At 46.6% G+C, this 17,218-nt stretch overlaps 1 protein-coding gene across 1 annotated transcript in view; it reads right to left on the bottom strand.

Moving 5' to 3' along the window:
- The window catches only part of LOC126190887 (peroxiredoxin-6-like), a 152,510-nt gene extending 138,802 nt beyond the window's left edge, over window positions 1-13,708 (bottom strand). The window contains exon 1 of the mRNA XM_049931497.1: window positions 13,568-13,708. Coding sequence (XP_049787454.1) covers window positions 13,568-13,650 — 83 coding nt within the window. The 5' untranslated portion in view covers window positions 13,651-13,708. The remainder of the gene's footprint in view (window positions 1-13,567) is intronic.
- Window positions 13,709-17,218: the final 3,510 nt, after the last annotated feature.

Raw genomic sequence — 17,218 nt, 5'->3', positions numbered from 1 at the left:
CCAGCTTAGAAGCACAATAAATAGGAATACGGGTACTAGTGACGGAGTAGCTCTGTAAAATCAGGCCTAAGGATTTGACTAATCACGCGGGATTAGCCGAGCGGTCTTGGGGGCTGCAGTCATGGACTGTGCGGTTGGTCCCGGCGGAGGTTCGAGTTCTCCCTCGGGCATGGGTGTGTGTGTTTGTCCTTAGGATAATTTAGGTTATGTAGTGTGTAAGCTTAGGGACTGATGACCTTAGCAGTTAAGTCGCATAAGATTTCATACACATTTGAACATTTTTTTTTTTTTTTTTTGAACCTTTGTATCCTTCTTTGGACAGTGAACTCTCAGCTGAATTGCCGAACCCTAATACGTGCTCGGAAAACATCACAAAATTGGAAGGAATACCTGAAAAGAATTTTCTCCTATATGGAGGTAGCGTTGGAAAAACTCACTGGTGATCCTGGTCTGTCGTCTGGCTCTAAAAATTAATTAGAGATTTGGATACATAAGATAAATTGGTAACTGGCTGCTAACATGAATAACAGTTTTAGGGTTAGTCAAAGACAACATTTACTTGTACGCTCCTAAAGATACAATATATTGCACGTCGAAAGATATATTGTACACTTACCTTTATCCTTAATTTGTGTTCCATGGAACTAGTGTATACTGATTAGCTTTACGTTTCAGTTTGTATCAGTGGTGTTTCTTATTTTATTTTTACAGCTCTAAAAAAAAGTATACAATGACGACTGTAATATCGTCTCACTAATTATCTCCTAAACTATTTATTTATTTAATCGTATGGCTAGAGCCCACCGTCGGGCAGACCGTTCGCAGGGCGCCGGTCTTTCAATTTGACGCCACTTCGGCGACCTGCAGTCGATGAGGTTGATAGGACGATGATGAGGACAGCACTACACCCAGTTCCTGGGCGGAGAAAATTCCCCGAGCCAGCCGGGAATCGAATCCGCGCCCAGAGGATTGACAATCCGTCACGCTGACCATTCAGCTACCGGGGCCGGACATCTCCTAAACTTACGCAAGCGGCTTTCGGAAAGAAGCGTCGTTTTTCTACCAATGAGTTACACCTAAGTTCTGCTGTGCATGTAGACGATACTGTCGTACTGAATCAGCTTGCAGATTGCAGCTTTTGCTGAATGCCTCTGAATTCCTCGGAGCTCTTCCTTTGTCTTGGCGAGCCACTGCCTAAGGAGTTCCACTGTCTGTAGTAACTATTATCTTTACAACTGCTGTAGCACAATCTGTGGCTGCCATTTATACGGTAGTAAAACCGTATGGCATGACTGGGCGGGAGACCACCAGACAGATTCAGTCACCCAATTGGAAAGGTTTTTCCTATTTTTAGCGCCCACAGGCACCTTTCTTTGGCGAAGTATGAGAGCTGTATGTGTGTGAGTATAGCTGTTACATGTAGGTGACTGTAATGGCGAGTGTGTAGTGTAGTGTTCGAGATCATGGCAGAAGGGAGAGAGTGAAACACGGTGCTGGCGTACAGCCTACTCCTCTCGAAGAGCACTAAGGGGACTTCCGAGCTTAAGGTCTCCATCCGATGGACGGGTCACTATCCCCTCACTTGACCAAACACCGTCGAGGTGTTTGGAACTGAATCCAGGACACTGGCGCGAAGACTGGTGCTCAGGGACTTTACACCACCACTCCTCCTGTTTCCTCTGCCGTCAAAGAGGAAATCCGGCACCAACACGCGGTGTCCCCGGACGGTCACTCATCCAAGTACTGGACACCCCCTGCAGTACTTGGCTTCGGTGAGCTGATAGGAACCAGTGTATCCTCATTGCCACGGCCGTTAACGCTGCCATTTATTTCACATACAATAACACCTACGTGATCTCCAAGCCGATCTTATGGTGGATCCATACATTCGAGATTTCTGTGACTGCTTCAGATTTCTATCGTTTCCTAGAGCCACAGTCTCTTGCATCATTGAACTACAAAAACAATCCATCGTATCAACCAAAGCGCAAATTATTTTGTAAAGTATTTATCGCTGGACTTGGTTAGCAGACAGCTGTAAAATTTCTTACTGCATAATCGAATCTTAAATTTTAGGACGAACACAGAGACACATCACTGCAGAGTGGTCAGGTATATGAGTGTCGATTTCCAGGAACGGTCAACATTGTCCTAGTGTCAGTCCGATCAGAACAGCAGCAAAATATTACTCTTGCGCTATAAAAATGGCAACAACTAATCCATATCCACTTCCTAGTTACAGTCAGGAATTGACAATGTTGCTCTGAAGAGACCCAAACTGAGGAGATATACCACTACTCCCTGCCACGTTTCAAAATTGATTCGCTGCGTACTGACAATGAGTGACGACTAGTATTGTCAAGTATTACACGGAGCATGTGACGTAGTGAACGAAACGAAGCTGATGCGTGAGAGGAAGAGAACTTATGCCCATCAGTGTGATGGTAAGGCGGCAACATAACCGACACTTCCAAAATCTCCTCTCGTTGGTAACGGCAATCCACTGTGTCCTCACTCCGTTTAACTACTGTTAGCGCGTATTTCGAAACGTTATCCACAGTACCAGACAAATATCTAAAGGACGATGACATTTTGCAAATTTTGAGTGCTGTTGTGTGCTGATAACACCTATTCAAGCGTTTGTCATATGCAAAAGTGTTTCTCCTGAAGGACACGATCGATATGTTGTGTCTATGACTACTAGGTTAACGATACATTCTGGACCTGTGCTTCATCTATACACTACAATATTCTGTACATTTACTCTCGAAAAATCTCGTTAAAGTAGAAAATGGTATCAGTTGATGAAGAACGTTATGTATATGTTTTGCTGTCCAATATTTCTACTTCCCATGTTCTGAAGGTGCGAAATTTGCTACAAAGTTTTTCTGATGGTTTACATGCCACTGACGACTATCGCCGAGCATTAAAACATTGTCGTTTACAGTAAAACTGAAGAGGTCTACATTGTTGAGATGTGCGTGGCAGTAAGTATATTAATGAACTGGGGATTCGGAAGGGCCGCACTGGTATTTAAACTGTCTACCAGTTAGCATAGGCTTTCAACCACACTCTTCCACCGTACGGTCCTCATGACACTACAAATAACAGTGCGACGCCGAGGCGAAAACGTTTTCGGTCGGACACAGAGATGACGTTAATACCAGATTAACATAAAATTTCTCATAGAGATGAGAAGAGGCGATCTGTAATTGCTTTGAACTGTGTACTTCAAAGATTGTGCATCCATGATGCATTTAGCTCGTCATGTAAAAGTAAACAAGCGCGTGAATGAGTACTGTCACGCAATTCAACATCTAACAAGCAGCAGTGGAATGTAACGCGTGGGTATTATCCATGGTTACACAAGGTGCATTTTCACTGTATCGTTTTTATTTGAGAAACGCCTATTTTTATTTTTAACAAACCTGTGTGGAAGGTGCTACATACTATCCACTACGTCAACATGATATGTGCGATACAAACATACTGGAAAATGACGTATAACAAGAAGTTTTTTAAAGGTCAGTAAATAAGTTTTGGATGCGGTTATCAGGAGTAAAAAGTACTTAATACGATCTTGGCTGTTAAAATTTGTTTCTAATCTGTTGGTACACATTTCGCAAAAATGTTAGTCATTTGGAGTTTGATGTATGAATCATTGCTTTTTAAGTTTTTGAAAAACATTCCTGCTGCATGTTAACCGGATGAACTGGAAAAAAAACTTTTATAAAAACATTTCGTTTTGGATAGTGTATCGTCAACGGAAACTGTCACAGTAGATGATTACGAAGCTAAATCTTTCACTTCAACAGAAAAGAAATAAACAGCTCAATTCAGTTAAAAAGTGGCTCTAAGCACTAAGGGACTTAACATCTGAGGTCATCAGTCCCCTAGACTTAGAACTACTTAAACCTAACTAACCTAAGGACATCACACACATCCAAGCCCGAGGCAGGGTTCGAACCTGCGACCGTAGCAGCAGCGCTGTTCCGGACTGATGCGCCTAGTACCGCTCGGTCACAGCGGCCGGCGTTCAATTCAGTGTGATCACACTTAACGATGATTCTCATGGCAGACCTCCCAAAACTGCAACCAGAGATGAAAATTTTGAGGAAACACGTAACAAGATACTGGGCAGTTGCAGAGCATATGAGGTGGTAGAATCAGAACAACTACACTCCTGGAAATGGAAAAAAGAACACATTGACACCGGTGTGTCAGACCCACCATACTTGCTCCGGACACTGCGAGAGGGCTGTACAAGCAATGATCACACGCACGGCACAGCGGACACACCAGGAACCGCGGTGTTGGCCTTCGAATGGCGCTAGCTGCGCAGCATTTGTGCACCGCCGCCGTCAGTGTCAGCCAGTTTGCCGTGGCATACGGAGCTCCATCGCAGTCTTTAACACTGGTAGCATGCCGCGACAGCGTGGACGTGAACCGTATGTGCAGTTGACGGACTTTGAGCGAGGGCGTATAGTGGGCATGCGGGAGGCCGGGTGGACGTACCGCCGAATTGCTCAACACGTGGGGCGTGAGGTCTCCACAGTACATCGATGTTGTCGCCAGTGGTCGGCGGAAGGTGCACGTGCCCGTCGACCTGGGACCGGACCGCAGCGACGCACGGATGCACGCCAAGACCGTAGGATCCTACGCAGTGCCGTAGGGGACCGCACCGCCACTTCCCAGCAAATTAGGGACACTGTTGCTCCTGGGGTATCGGCGAGGACCATTCGCAACCGTCTCCATGAAGCTGGGCTACGGTCCCGCACACCGTTAGGCCGTCTTCCGCTCACGCCCCAACATCGTGCAGCCCGCCTCCAGTGGTGTCGCGACAGGCGTGAATGGAGGGACGAATGGAGACGTGTCGTCTTCAGCGATGAGAGTCGCTTCTGCCTTGGTGCCAATGATGGTCGTATGCGTGTTTGGTGCCGTGCAGGTGAGCGCCACAATCAGGACTGCATACGACCGAGGCACACAGGGCCAACACCCGGCATCATGGTGTGGAGAGCGATCTCCTACACTGGCCGTACACCACTGGTGATCGTCGAGGGGGCACTGAATAGTGCACGGTACATCCAAACCGTCATCGAACGCATCGTTCTACCATTCCTAGACCGGCAAGGGAACTTGCTGTTCCAACAGGACAATGCACGTCCGCATGTATCCCGTGCCACCCAACGTGCTCTAGAAGGTGTAAGTCAACTACCCTGGCCAGCAAGATCTCCGGATCTGTCCCCCATTGAGCATGTTTGGGACTGGATGAAGCGTCGTCTCACGCGGTCTACACGTCCAGCACGACGCTGGTCCAACTGAGGCGCCAGGTGGAAATGGCATGGCAAGCCGTTCCACAGGACTACATCCAGCATCTCTACGATCGTCTCCATGGGAGAATAGCAGCCTGCATTGCTGCGAAAGGTGGATATACACTGTACTAGTGCCGACATTGTGCATGCTCTGTTGCCTGTGTCTATGTGCCTGTGGTTCTGTCAGTGTGATCATGTGATGTATCTGACCCCAGGAATGTGTCAATAAAGTTTCCCCTTCCTGGGACAATGAATTCGCGGTATTCTTATTTCAATTTCCAGGAGTGTAGTACGCCGCACTTGTCATGAAGAAGTGTGAGTAAGAGTGGAGAGCGGCATCTGCTGAATGCTGACTAGAATAAAAGTACAGAAACAAGTTTCTCAGCAATGTACGGACCTTTTTAACAAGAACCCAACCGGATTTTTTCGTGCTATTTTGCTACAGTGGATGATACATAGATCGCCATTTCAAACAAGAAATGAAATGGCAAGCGAATCAGTGGGTGGAAACCAATAGTCTTGTATTAAAAAAAGGCGAGATCAATTGCCCAGCGCTTTATATTGTCCAAAGGTTTTTTTGTTGATGATTATCTTGTATAGAATGAAGCAATAGCTTGTGAATACCACGCAGATCTAGAGGACGAGTTGATCCTCATATTCGTTAAAGGAGTCCAAAATGGAGAAGATAAATAAGTAAATAATCATTCAATCCACCTTCTCACGAAAGTGCTTTGCCCATGGGAAAATTGTGTAATCTGAAGGATGAATTAGCACAGGCCTTCCCAACCTTTCATGCTGGTGGACCCCTTCTTCAGTCGAAAAACCATGGCGGACCCCTAGTCAGTCAAGAACACAGTAACTTTAAATTTCAGAGAGAAACCCATGGGAACTGAAAGCTTCTTAATGCAAGTGCCATGTTCCCAATGAGGTCCTCCCCGCCCCCCCTCCCCCTAGAAGTATCAATAGTCTTTGGTTTAGGGATGAATGAAGAAACCTTGAAATTAACGATCCAATTATGAGATTTTCTGCAATGGTATGAGCTTTGCCTGTTTTTGCCACTCGATAACTAAGCAAGAAAGAAGATTTTAATGAATTTTCATTAATTGTTTTTGCATGATTTTTCATGCAATGCTGAGAAGCAGCTAGTTCAGCACTCTTCCTATTGAAAAAATCGATGTCTTTAGCATGGAAATCCGAATAAGTACCTTCAAAATGACGGCGCAATTTAACTGGAACCATTGAACTGTTCGGAAGGACTCGCGCACAAATTACACACTGAGCTTTATTTACCCTCCTTTGTCTCCATAAAGCCCATTTCTAAATAGCTTTCATTGTACTTACGCTTCTTGGTTATCCCACTTCCACAGGATATTGCAACCAATGCAGTACTTGCAGCGTTTTCACGTAATAAATCCAGCTGTGGAGCTTGTTGTGAGTGTTCTTCCTTTGGTTGTCCTCCCTCCTCATTCATTTCAACTGGAAACTTCCTTTGTTGTAAAGGCTATGGAGAAACTGCACCCTTCTTCAATGATCCTGACTGCAGCCACCGATCCATGTTAGAAGTAATAAACTGGTCAAAAATCGACTTATGAAATAGGTAGTGCACTGCCAAAGCAGGTTTAACATTTAATGATGCCTGGGGCCGCATACGTGCCAGCGAGCACTGTGATTGGTCGACAAGGCTCGCTCCGCGCATGCGTAAAAGGTTTCAGCGCATCTAGCGCCGTGAGCCGGCGCACAAACGACCCCCGTATTGTTGCGAAACAGTCGATCAGAGAAGCCGCATTCTCCGGCACTAAACTGTGTATGCGTTCTCACTTAGGAACCGCAGAGGCTGCTTGGGAGTACGACCTGAAGTAAAAGTACACATGTTTTTCACACGAAAAAATAGTGATGAATTTGATTTTCGCATTTTTATTCAATAATTTTACTCATTATTTTCACGATTTGGTGAAAGCTGGCCGCGGACCTCCTAGAAAGAACCGGAGGACCCCTAAGGGGTCCGCGGACCACACATTGGGAAGCCCTGAATTAGAATATCCACCGTACTGGAGCTGCAGCCCTGTCATATCCACATATTTTCACAAGTCAAGAAATATGCATCTCAGACTTACGCAGCTGGACCATTTCTTCTGTAAGGAACAATGACTCGCTTGTGAGTAGTCTTGCTGACAGTAATGAGAGACTGCCTTATAAGGCTCTCTCTGTTCTCAAATCTGATCAGGGGTTCGGGGGAGCCGCATGGTCTCAGGCGTCTTGTCACGGTTCGCTCGGCTCCCCACCCCATCCGTCGTAGGTTCGAGTCCACCCTCGGGCATGGGTGTCTGTGTTGTCCTTTCCGTAAGTTAGTTTAAGTTAGGTTAAGTAGTCCGTAAGCCTAGGGACCGATGACCTCAGTAGTTTGGTCCCATAATACTTAGCACAAATTTCCAAGTTCGGGAGACCCAATGTGCTGACTCACTGACGCAGGCCGGTGTTACTAATACAGTGTCTAGCCACGTTAATGTGACCACCTGTCAGAAGCCTGAATAACCCTCTTTTGCAGCGCGGACCCATGTAAGGCGTGCCGGAAGAGTCAATGAGATTCTGGAAGTTACCGACAGAGACATGGAGCAATGATAACTCCAATGACATGGGCAACTGCGCTGGGTTTATCGGTTGAGGACACCATCGCGCGAACAGCCCAATCGAGGTTGTTCTATAGATTCTCGATTGGGTTTTAATCCGAGGTGTTTGGTGGCCAGGGAAGTACAATAAATTCATCCTGGTGCTTTTCCAGCCACTCACGTTCACTGCGAGCAGTGTGACTCGTTGCGTTATCCTACTGGTAGATGCCATCGTGCCGAGGAAATACAAACTGCATGTAGGAGAAGATATAGTCCCCAAGGACAGATGCATACTTTTGTTGATCCATTGTGACTTTGGCGAGATCACCATGGGAGTACTACGAAAAAATTTCCCAGACCATAGTTGTAGCAGGTGTTTGCTTTCAGACGTTTCACGCCGTAAGCACCAACAGCCATCTGCCCGAAAGGGCATAAAACGTGATTTATCTGGAATGACCGCCTGTTGCCACTCACTGGATGTCCAGCTACGATAAAGGCGTGTATATTCCAGCATTCGTCACCGATGAACAGCAGTCAGCGTGGATGATGAATCAGGACCCTTCTATGGAGGCCCATAGGAAGCAACGTCTGCTGAACGCTCGTTAAGGAGACAGTTGGTAACCCCTCGGTTCGTCTGGGGATCAGCTCTTCAACAGCTGCACGTCTATTCGTCCTTTTGCAGCCGTTGATCATCTGCATCTATGGTCCGTGGAGCACAACACCTGCCTCGCCGCCGGTTTTGAACAGCGTCATTTTGCTATGCTCAGTATACTTAACGTTGCGGCATGCGAATTTTTTACATATTTAACCGTGCTTCCACCCCTGGAACGAAATCCAGCGATCATGCCGTTTTGGACGTCAGATAAATCGCTCCGCTTCCGCAGTTCGATAACGACTTGACTGACCCGACACGCTTTATGTAACATCCACTGCTAATGTTGCCACTGCCGTCTGTGAGTGGTTTTTGCACGTTGACATCAAACATTGGCGGTGGTCACACCAATGTGACTGCACTGTATATTATAACCGAGGGTGGTGTCGCAGTGATCGGCGCAATGGACTCTGCATTCGGGAGGACGATGATTCAAATCCTCGTCCATATTTAGGTATTCCTTGATTACCATAAATCACTCCAGGCAAATACGGAGATGGTTCCTTTGAAAAGGGCACGGCCGATTTCCTTCCCCTTCTTTTAGTATTTCGAGCTTGTGCTCGGTCTCTAATGACATCATTGTCGACGGGACGTTAAACTCAAATTTCCTCTCTTCCGCCGGCCGGGGTGGCCGAGCGGTTCTAGACGCTTCAGTCTGGAACCGCACGACCGATACGGTCGCAGGTTCGAATCCTGCCTCGGGCATGGATGTGTGTGATATCCTTAGGTTAGTTAGGCTTAAGTAGTTCTAAGTTCTAGGGGACTGATGACCTCCGATGTTAAGTCCCAGAGTGCTCAGAGCCATTTGAATCTCCGAGTGGTTGGTGGGTCACGTCGTTCATAAACAGCCCTTTTGTATCTGTCCCAGGCATGTTTGATAGGGTTCATGTCTGGAGAAAATGCTGGCCACTCTAGTCGAGCGATGTCGTTATCCTGGAGGAAGTCATTCACAAGATGAGCACGATGGGGGCGCGAATTGTCGTCCATGAATACAAATGCCTCGCCAATATGCTACCGATATGGATGCACTATCGGTCGGAGGATGGCATTCACGTATCGTACAGCCATTACGGCGCCTTCCATGACCACCAGCAGCGTACGTCGGCCCCACATAATGCCACCCCAAAACAGCATGGAACCTCCCCCTTGCTGCACTGACTGGACAATGTATCTAAGGCGTTCAGCCTGACCGGGTTGCCTTCAAACACGCCTCCTACGATTGGTTGAAGGCATATGCGACACTCATCGGTGAAGAGGACGTTATGCTAATCCTGAGCGGTCCATTCCGCATGTTATTGAGCCCAACTGTACCGCGCTGCATGGTGTCGTGTTTTCAATGAGGGACTTCGCCATGGACGTCGGGAGTGAAGTTTCACATTATGCAGCCTTTTGCGCATAGTTTGAGTCGTAACACGACATCCTCCGGCTGCACGAAAAGCATTATTAAACATTGTGGCGTTGCTGTGAGGGTTCCTCCGAGCTATAATCCGTAGGTAGCGGTCATCCATTGCAGTAGAAGCCCTTGGGAGGACTGAGAGAGGCATGTCGTTGACAGTTCCTGTCTCTCTGTGTATCCTCCATGTCCGAACAACATCGCTTTGGTTCACTCCGAGACGCCTGGATACTTCCCTTGTTGAGAGCCCTTCCTGGCACAAAGTAACAATGCGGACACGATCGAACCGCGGTACTGACCGTCTAGGCATGGTTGAACTACAGACAACACGAGCCGTGTACCTCCTTTCTGGTGGAATGAGTGAAACTGATCGGCTGTCGGACCCCCTCCGTCTAATAGGAGCTGCTCATGCATGGTTGTTTACATCTTTGCGCGGGCTTAGTGACATCTCTGAACAGTCAAAGGAACTGTGTCTATGATACAATATCCACAGTCAATGTCTATCTTCAGGAGTTCTGGGAATCGGGTGATGCAAAATATTTTTTGATGTGTGTAGTAGGCAAAGGGACGAGAATTTTTTTTTTTGTACGTTTAACATTCCTAAATGGTAAGATACGTGCTTATCAATCTATTATGGCGTTACTGACTGAACTATGCCCGTCTCCTTAGCGGACCAGTCAATATGTCTGTCTGCTCTGCGGGGGATCCGACTTTCATTTCTGGCACTGTTAGGAATTTTTCCTTAGGGGGAGGAGTGGAACAGGCTGTACTGGGTTTCGCAACGCAAATTATTGAGCTACTTGAGCGAGAGACAGCGGCTTCAAGATTCAGAAAGCTGACAGTGGCTGGAAACAGCGGACTGCTGACCACCTGCTGCCCCTCCCCTTCCCCTCGCAATACAGCATATAATGATGCGGTAGACAGGATGACACGCCGACAGTGTTGAGCACTAAGTTCGTTTTAGTGTGAACTGAAGTGTGTAATTTCTTTTAATGGCGTTCGGGACCTGTCGAAAACAGCTCTGAAACATTTTGCAAAAAAAGGTGAGTACACAAACGTGGAAGTCTAGGCTGCCGTCACAGTTGCATTTTCACCGCTGTCTGGAAACGGTCAGAACTACGCCGGACCGAGCATCTAGGATAGCATAATTAGCACGATCATTGCCTCTCCCCCACCCTACTCCTCCCCCCTACAGTTTTTCAAAAGAACCACTGAAAATTAAAAACTGTTATATCACTGTATATGGATTAAATCATTCTCGAGGAAAAATAACAGTTTTACTAAGAAACGCTTTTCTTTCATTGTCTCGAAAGATCAAACTTTCATCTGTGTATTATAGCTTCTCGACAGCCTTATTTTAGTGTCTTGATGTATTGATTATACGAAGCACACATATTCAAGACATGAAGTTGCTGCATAAAAAAAAAAAGAAAAAGAAAACACGCGAACTGATTTACAATTTGATGCGGACCCTCCATAAGTTTGTATTATACACACTGTAATAGAACACTTAAGCGACGGGTGGAGTAAATCTCACTAGAAGCGTGTGTCCTCCGCTGATGCAAACTTGTGCTAATTCGGAAACAAGATTACACCAGGTGGTCGAAGCAGAGTGACGCAAGGAGCAAGAATGTTGTTACAAACAATGAAACCATTCTTCAGAGTGTCAAATATTTGATAAGAACTAAATCTACTCTTTAATCTATTCTTGTCAAATCACTACTAATTTCGCGCGGATGTGCCCTCTGAATAGTACCGCCCATTAACATTTCTTTCCGTTCCGCCACGGGTAAGGCTTGGTGGACAATGTTGGTTTTAATTCGTTCGTGTAATGTGTTACTCATCTCATGTCGATTTGTCGCTTCCTATGGGATGGATGTATAGGCTTCTGCTACGAAAACTGTGTCCTGCAATTTGCTAAGGTTTTCTGGATTCAGTGAGATTTGTTGGTGACATTTCTCTTACGTATCATGTAGCAGAGCTTTTGAAGCTCTCCTGCAAGTCAAAAACAGTCTGTGGCCAATCACACTACTTTCCTTTCCTGCCCGTGGACTATTTATCCCAAGTAATTGAGTCGAGTTCCATTATAGGTCGTAAAAGAACTATTTTCTACGCTACGTCTTTCGTAAATGTACCACTGTTTCCCAATAAGCAGTCTGTGAAGTGAATTTCTTTACCTTCAGTAGAGCCTATGGTATCGTTATATTTCTTTTCGATTCGTACTGCCAAGGTCGAGCACTTGACTATGGGGAAGGGAACTATAAACATTGAAAAAAGCAGGGGGTGGGGAGGGGGAGTGTCCACCCGGTGTGTCATGTGTTTAGACGTTCAAGACTAAGAAGTCTGACCTTGCAGGCGATGCGACTGGGTCACGAAGGAAAAGGGGGAGGGGGGGTGGAAGGAGGGATCCACCTGATGACAACATCTGAAGTATACAGCACGTTTTGAACGGGACCAAACTTTCAACACGTTGAAAGCAAAGAAAGAGAAAATACCACTAGGTTTACATGGATGTGAGGTATGTTGCGTTTTCTGCGCATGTGTTATCGAAAAAGGGACATTCGCGTACAAAGCGTGTTTTCTTCGCCTCGTTTCTTATGGGATGACTTTCGTAATGGCATGTTTGGCGCGCTATAGGAACGGTTGCAGGTGTATCCTGAAATACGCACCATTCTAATAGTGACAACCGATGGGCAATCGTTTTTGTATACCATTTCGCTAAGGCAAGCACTTTCGGAAGCTGTATTCTACCACATTGTTTTTTCCTGTCTTCAAATTGTCGTTAACCCAGTATTCTGAGCTATAGTAGCGTATTTAGATTCGCTCAGGATGCCGCTTCCTGGATACGGGGAGGCGTGGTGAATTCAAGTGGAGTCTGTTCGGCGTATTAACGGCGAGGGTCGGTGTACCGGTCAGCCTGGATGTGGATTTTAGGTTGTCTCCTACATCCAACAAGGTGAATACCGGGCTAGTACTGACGTCCCGCCTCGGATACAGTATTCGCAACTACTTCTAAAACGTTCTTATACTTTCACATGGACTATAACACTACACGACGCGTACAGATGGGGCGCACAAATTCCGACCGGGGGGAAGGGCCGGCCGCGGTGGCCGAGCGGTTCTAGGCGCTTCAGTCTGGAACCGCGCGTCTGCTACGGCCGCAGGTTCGAATCCTGCCTCGGGCATGGATGTGTGTGATGTCCTTAGGTTAGTTAGGTTTAAGTAGTTCTAAGTTCTACGGGACTGATGACCTCAGATGTTAAGTCCCATAGTGCTCAGAGCCATTTGAATCATTTTTTTTTTGGGGGGGGGGTGGAGGAAGGAGGGGAGGGGTGGCTACAGGGATGGCATCCGGCAGTCCTCTACCACTAACATTGTCAGAACCAAATTAAACATGACGATCGCGTGCAGATACGGGGAACAGGCCAGGACAGAAAAGAAGAAAAGTATAACTTTTGTACAGGACACACAAAGTGCTTAAAACCCACCGCCAGACTCGAGACGGGAATCGATCCAGTGACAAAGACACGGACGCTATGTGGTAATCGCGGCTGCTGCGTCGCACGATGAGGAGCTAGCAGAGCCGGCTGGCAAGCATACTCACGAGTTGCCGAGCCAGTTGTAGAAGCGTATGGGTCCGTGCGTGGTCTGCGCCGTGAAGTCCGGCACGGTGGCTCCCAGCCGCATGTTGGCGGTGGGCGCGCTCGCCGCGTACTGTGCTCTGGGGCAGCCCTGGCCTGCCGGCTGCTGCTGCTGCTGCGTCACCACGCCGGGACCCCCTCCTCTCTCCTCTGGCCGTGGCCTCTGGTCGCGGCGCGCAGCACACGAGTGATAAGAGATGCCTCACAGCGGTCTCTCTTTACGTCTGATGGCCCGATGCAGTGATATCGCAGAAACGACCGGCCATCTAGTACCGCCAGTCACCGCCGACCTCCGAGCGTCGCCTGAATGCCCTGTTTCTCCTCTGCCAGTCCATCACCGAAACGCGAGAAATGAGCTTGTTTATCACACAAGCCATTCAAGACTGAAGATCTCCGTTACGTATCCTCAAACGACTGCAGCAAGCTCGCAGCGTTAAACCAGTGCTGCGAATGATGCCACAAGTTTCTGTACTCACTGCCAATATACGGTTTGTACACCCCTAAAAATGAATTCGTTGGTTGCTTCCCATCGAATTAGGGAAGAATGGGGAAGGAAGTCGCCCGTGCCGTTTCAAAGGAACTATCCCGGCATTTGTGTGAAGCGGTTTTAGGGAAATCACGGAAAACCTAAGTCAGTATGACCGGAAGCGGGTTTGAATCGTTGTCCTCCCGAATGCGGGTCTAGTGTGCTGATCACTGCATCACCTCCCTCGGTAAACAGTGTGTAAGTTGCTGTCTCTATAGTAGTTTCTGTCTGACATTTAGTTCAACTTTACCTCCCACTGTACACAAATCTACAAGTTATCAAAACTATTCTTCAGAAACTACACTACTGGCCATTAAAATTGCACCAGATGATAAACGGGTATTCATTGGACAAATATATTATATTAGAACTGACATGTAATTACATTTTCACGCAATTCGGGTGCATAGATCCTGAGAAATCAGTACCCAGAACAACCACCTCTGGACGTAATAACGGCCTTCATACGCCTGGGCATTGAGTCAAACAGAGCTCGGATGGCGTGTACAGGTACAGCTGCCCATGCAGCTTCAACACGATACCACAGTTCATCAAGAGTAGTGACTGGCGTATTGTGACGAGCCAGTTGCTCGCCCATCATTGACCAGTCGTTTTCAGTTGGTGAGACATCTGGAGAATGTGCTCGCCAGGGCAGCAGTCGAACATTTTCTGTATCCAGAAAGGCCCGTGCAGGACCTGCAACATACGGTCGTGCATTATCCTGCTGAAACGTAGGGTTTCGCAAGGATCGAATGAAGGGTAGAGCCACGGGTCGTAATACATCTGAAATGTAACGTACACTGTTCAAAGTCCCGTCAATGCGAACAAGAGGTGACCGAGACGAGTAACCAATGGCACCCCATACCAACACGCCGGATGATACGCCAGTATGGCGATGACGAATACACGCTTCCGATGTGCGTTCACCGCGATGTCGCCAAACACGGATGCGACCATCATGATGCTGTAAACAGAACCTGGGTTCATCCGAGAAAATGACGTTTTGCCATTTGTGCACACAGTTTCGTTGCTGAGTACACCATCGCAGGCGCTCCTGTCTGTGACGCAGCGTCGAGGGTAACCGCAGCCATAGTCTCCGAGCTGATAGTCCATGCTACTGCGAACGTCGTCGAACTGTTCGTGCAGATGGTTCTTGTCTTGCACACGTCCCCACCTGTTGACTCAGGGATCGAGACGTGGCTGCACGATCCGTTACAGCCAAGCGGATAAGATGCTTGTCATCTCGACTGCTAGTGATAAGAGGCTGTTGGGATCCAGCACGGCGTTCCGTATTATCCTCCTGAACCCACCGATTCCATATTCTGCTAACAGTCATTGGATCTCGACCAAAGCGAGCAGCAATGTCGCGATACGATAAACCGCAATCGCGATAGGCTACAATCCGACATTTATCATAGTCGGAAACGTGATGGTACGCATTTCTCCTCCTTACACGAGGCATCAGAACAACGTTTCACCAGGCAACGCCGGTCAACTGCTGTTTGTGTATGAGAAATCGGTTGGAAACTTTCCTCTTGTCAGCACGTTGTAGGTGTCGCCACCGGCGCCAACCTTGTGTGAATGCTCTGAAAAGCTAATCATTTGCATATCACAGCATCTTATTCCTGTCGGTTAAATTTCGCGTCTGTAGCACGTCATCTTCGTGGTGTAGCAATTTTTATGGCCAGTAGTGTATTATCGAACCTATACTCGTATGCTAACCTTTGAACAGAACCTAATTTGAACTCAACTGTAACTAATCTGAATGCAGCTTGACTTAGTATTACATGTGCAAGGGAAGTAAAACAATTATCTGGCCCTAATCAGAATTTCCATTTACCTCGCCTCTTGACAATATTGTAGCAGATGTCTCGAAAGCACAACAGGAACCAGCAAGCAGGCAGTGGCTAAGCTAGCTGTTTCTATGTACATATTCGAACTGTTGCATGCGGTAATGCGTGATGATAAGCAGTGGGATGGAAAGAGATTCCTATGAGATGATATTCCAAGAAAACGATAGAAAGTCATTCGCATGTAATACATATTGATCCCGTTACCAAAAGATGTAAAGAAAAATAAGCATCATTTACACTGAAGTAAGACTGTGGCACATACGTAACAATACGCGACAGGAATGTACTACAGAACAGCGACTTGCAATTCCGGCAGTAAATAATGAGTCGCGTTATGCAAAATATACCACTACTACCGCACTAAACTTTTATCACTTACAGAAGTATCTGGAACGTCTTACTGATCGTCCCAGGAATTGTGCACTCACTAAACATTTTCCAGTACGAAATTTATGGAAGTGAAACAGAGATTGCTGAAACAACTACACAGCTTTGAACATCATCACTTTTACAGACAGCATGTAGCAGTCATGAGTTATAAAATGAAAAATTTAGTACCAGTTCTGATGAGAAACACTGGTTAATGAGATAGTAGTTGTATTGTTCAAATGGAAAGTCTGTTTTGCAAATAATGGTGGCACTTTGAAATGGAAGTGCACGAAGGATTTTCTGCTAATGCAGGGAATAATTACAGATTGTTAAAGATAAGATTGTGTTGTCTGAACGAAATAATCTGTGCCCGAGGTAATGTGTATTTTTGTGGAGATTTTTATTTTCGTGACCAGTTGTGCAGTAATGAGTCTTGTTTGCTTAGTGGTGTTATTTATGAAGCCTGAATATGGACCATATCACGTGTAAGGATTGATTAATGAAACAGATCAGGAAGTATTTGCTGTTGGTTATTTACGAGACATGAGGATTTTATGAATGAGGAGTTATTGTGATGATGATACAAAAAAATGTTCAAATGGGACTTAACTGCTAAGGTCATCAGTCCCTAAGCTTATGCACTGCTTAACCTAAATTATCCTAAGGACAAACACACACACCCATGCCCGAGGGAGGACTGGAACCTCCGCCAGGACCGGCCGCACAGTCCCTGACTGCAGCGCCCAAGACCGCTCGGCTAATCCCGCGCGGCGGTGATGACACAGTAGAGATAAACATGTTGAATGTTTTAGTGATTATTGATGATGATGATCATGAGGATAATGAGGATAATATGGTAGAAAAAT

This window comes from Schistocerca cancellata, chromosome 6 (genome assembly GCF_023864275.1).
Source record: "Schistocerca cancellata isolate TAMUIC-IGC-003103 chromosome 6, iqSchCanc2.1, whole genome shotgun sequence".
Classification (NCBI taxonomy): Eukaryota; Metazoa; Arthropoda; class Insecta; order Orthoptera; family Acrididae; genus Schistocerca; species Schistocerca cancellata.
Note: the sequence above shows the minus strand (reverse complement) of the source record. Positions and strands in the feature narration are given on the sequence as shown.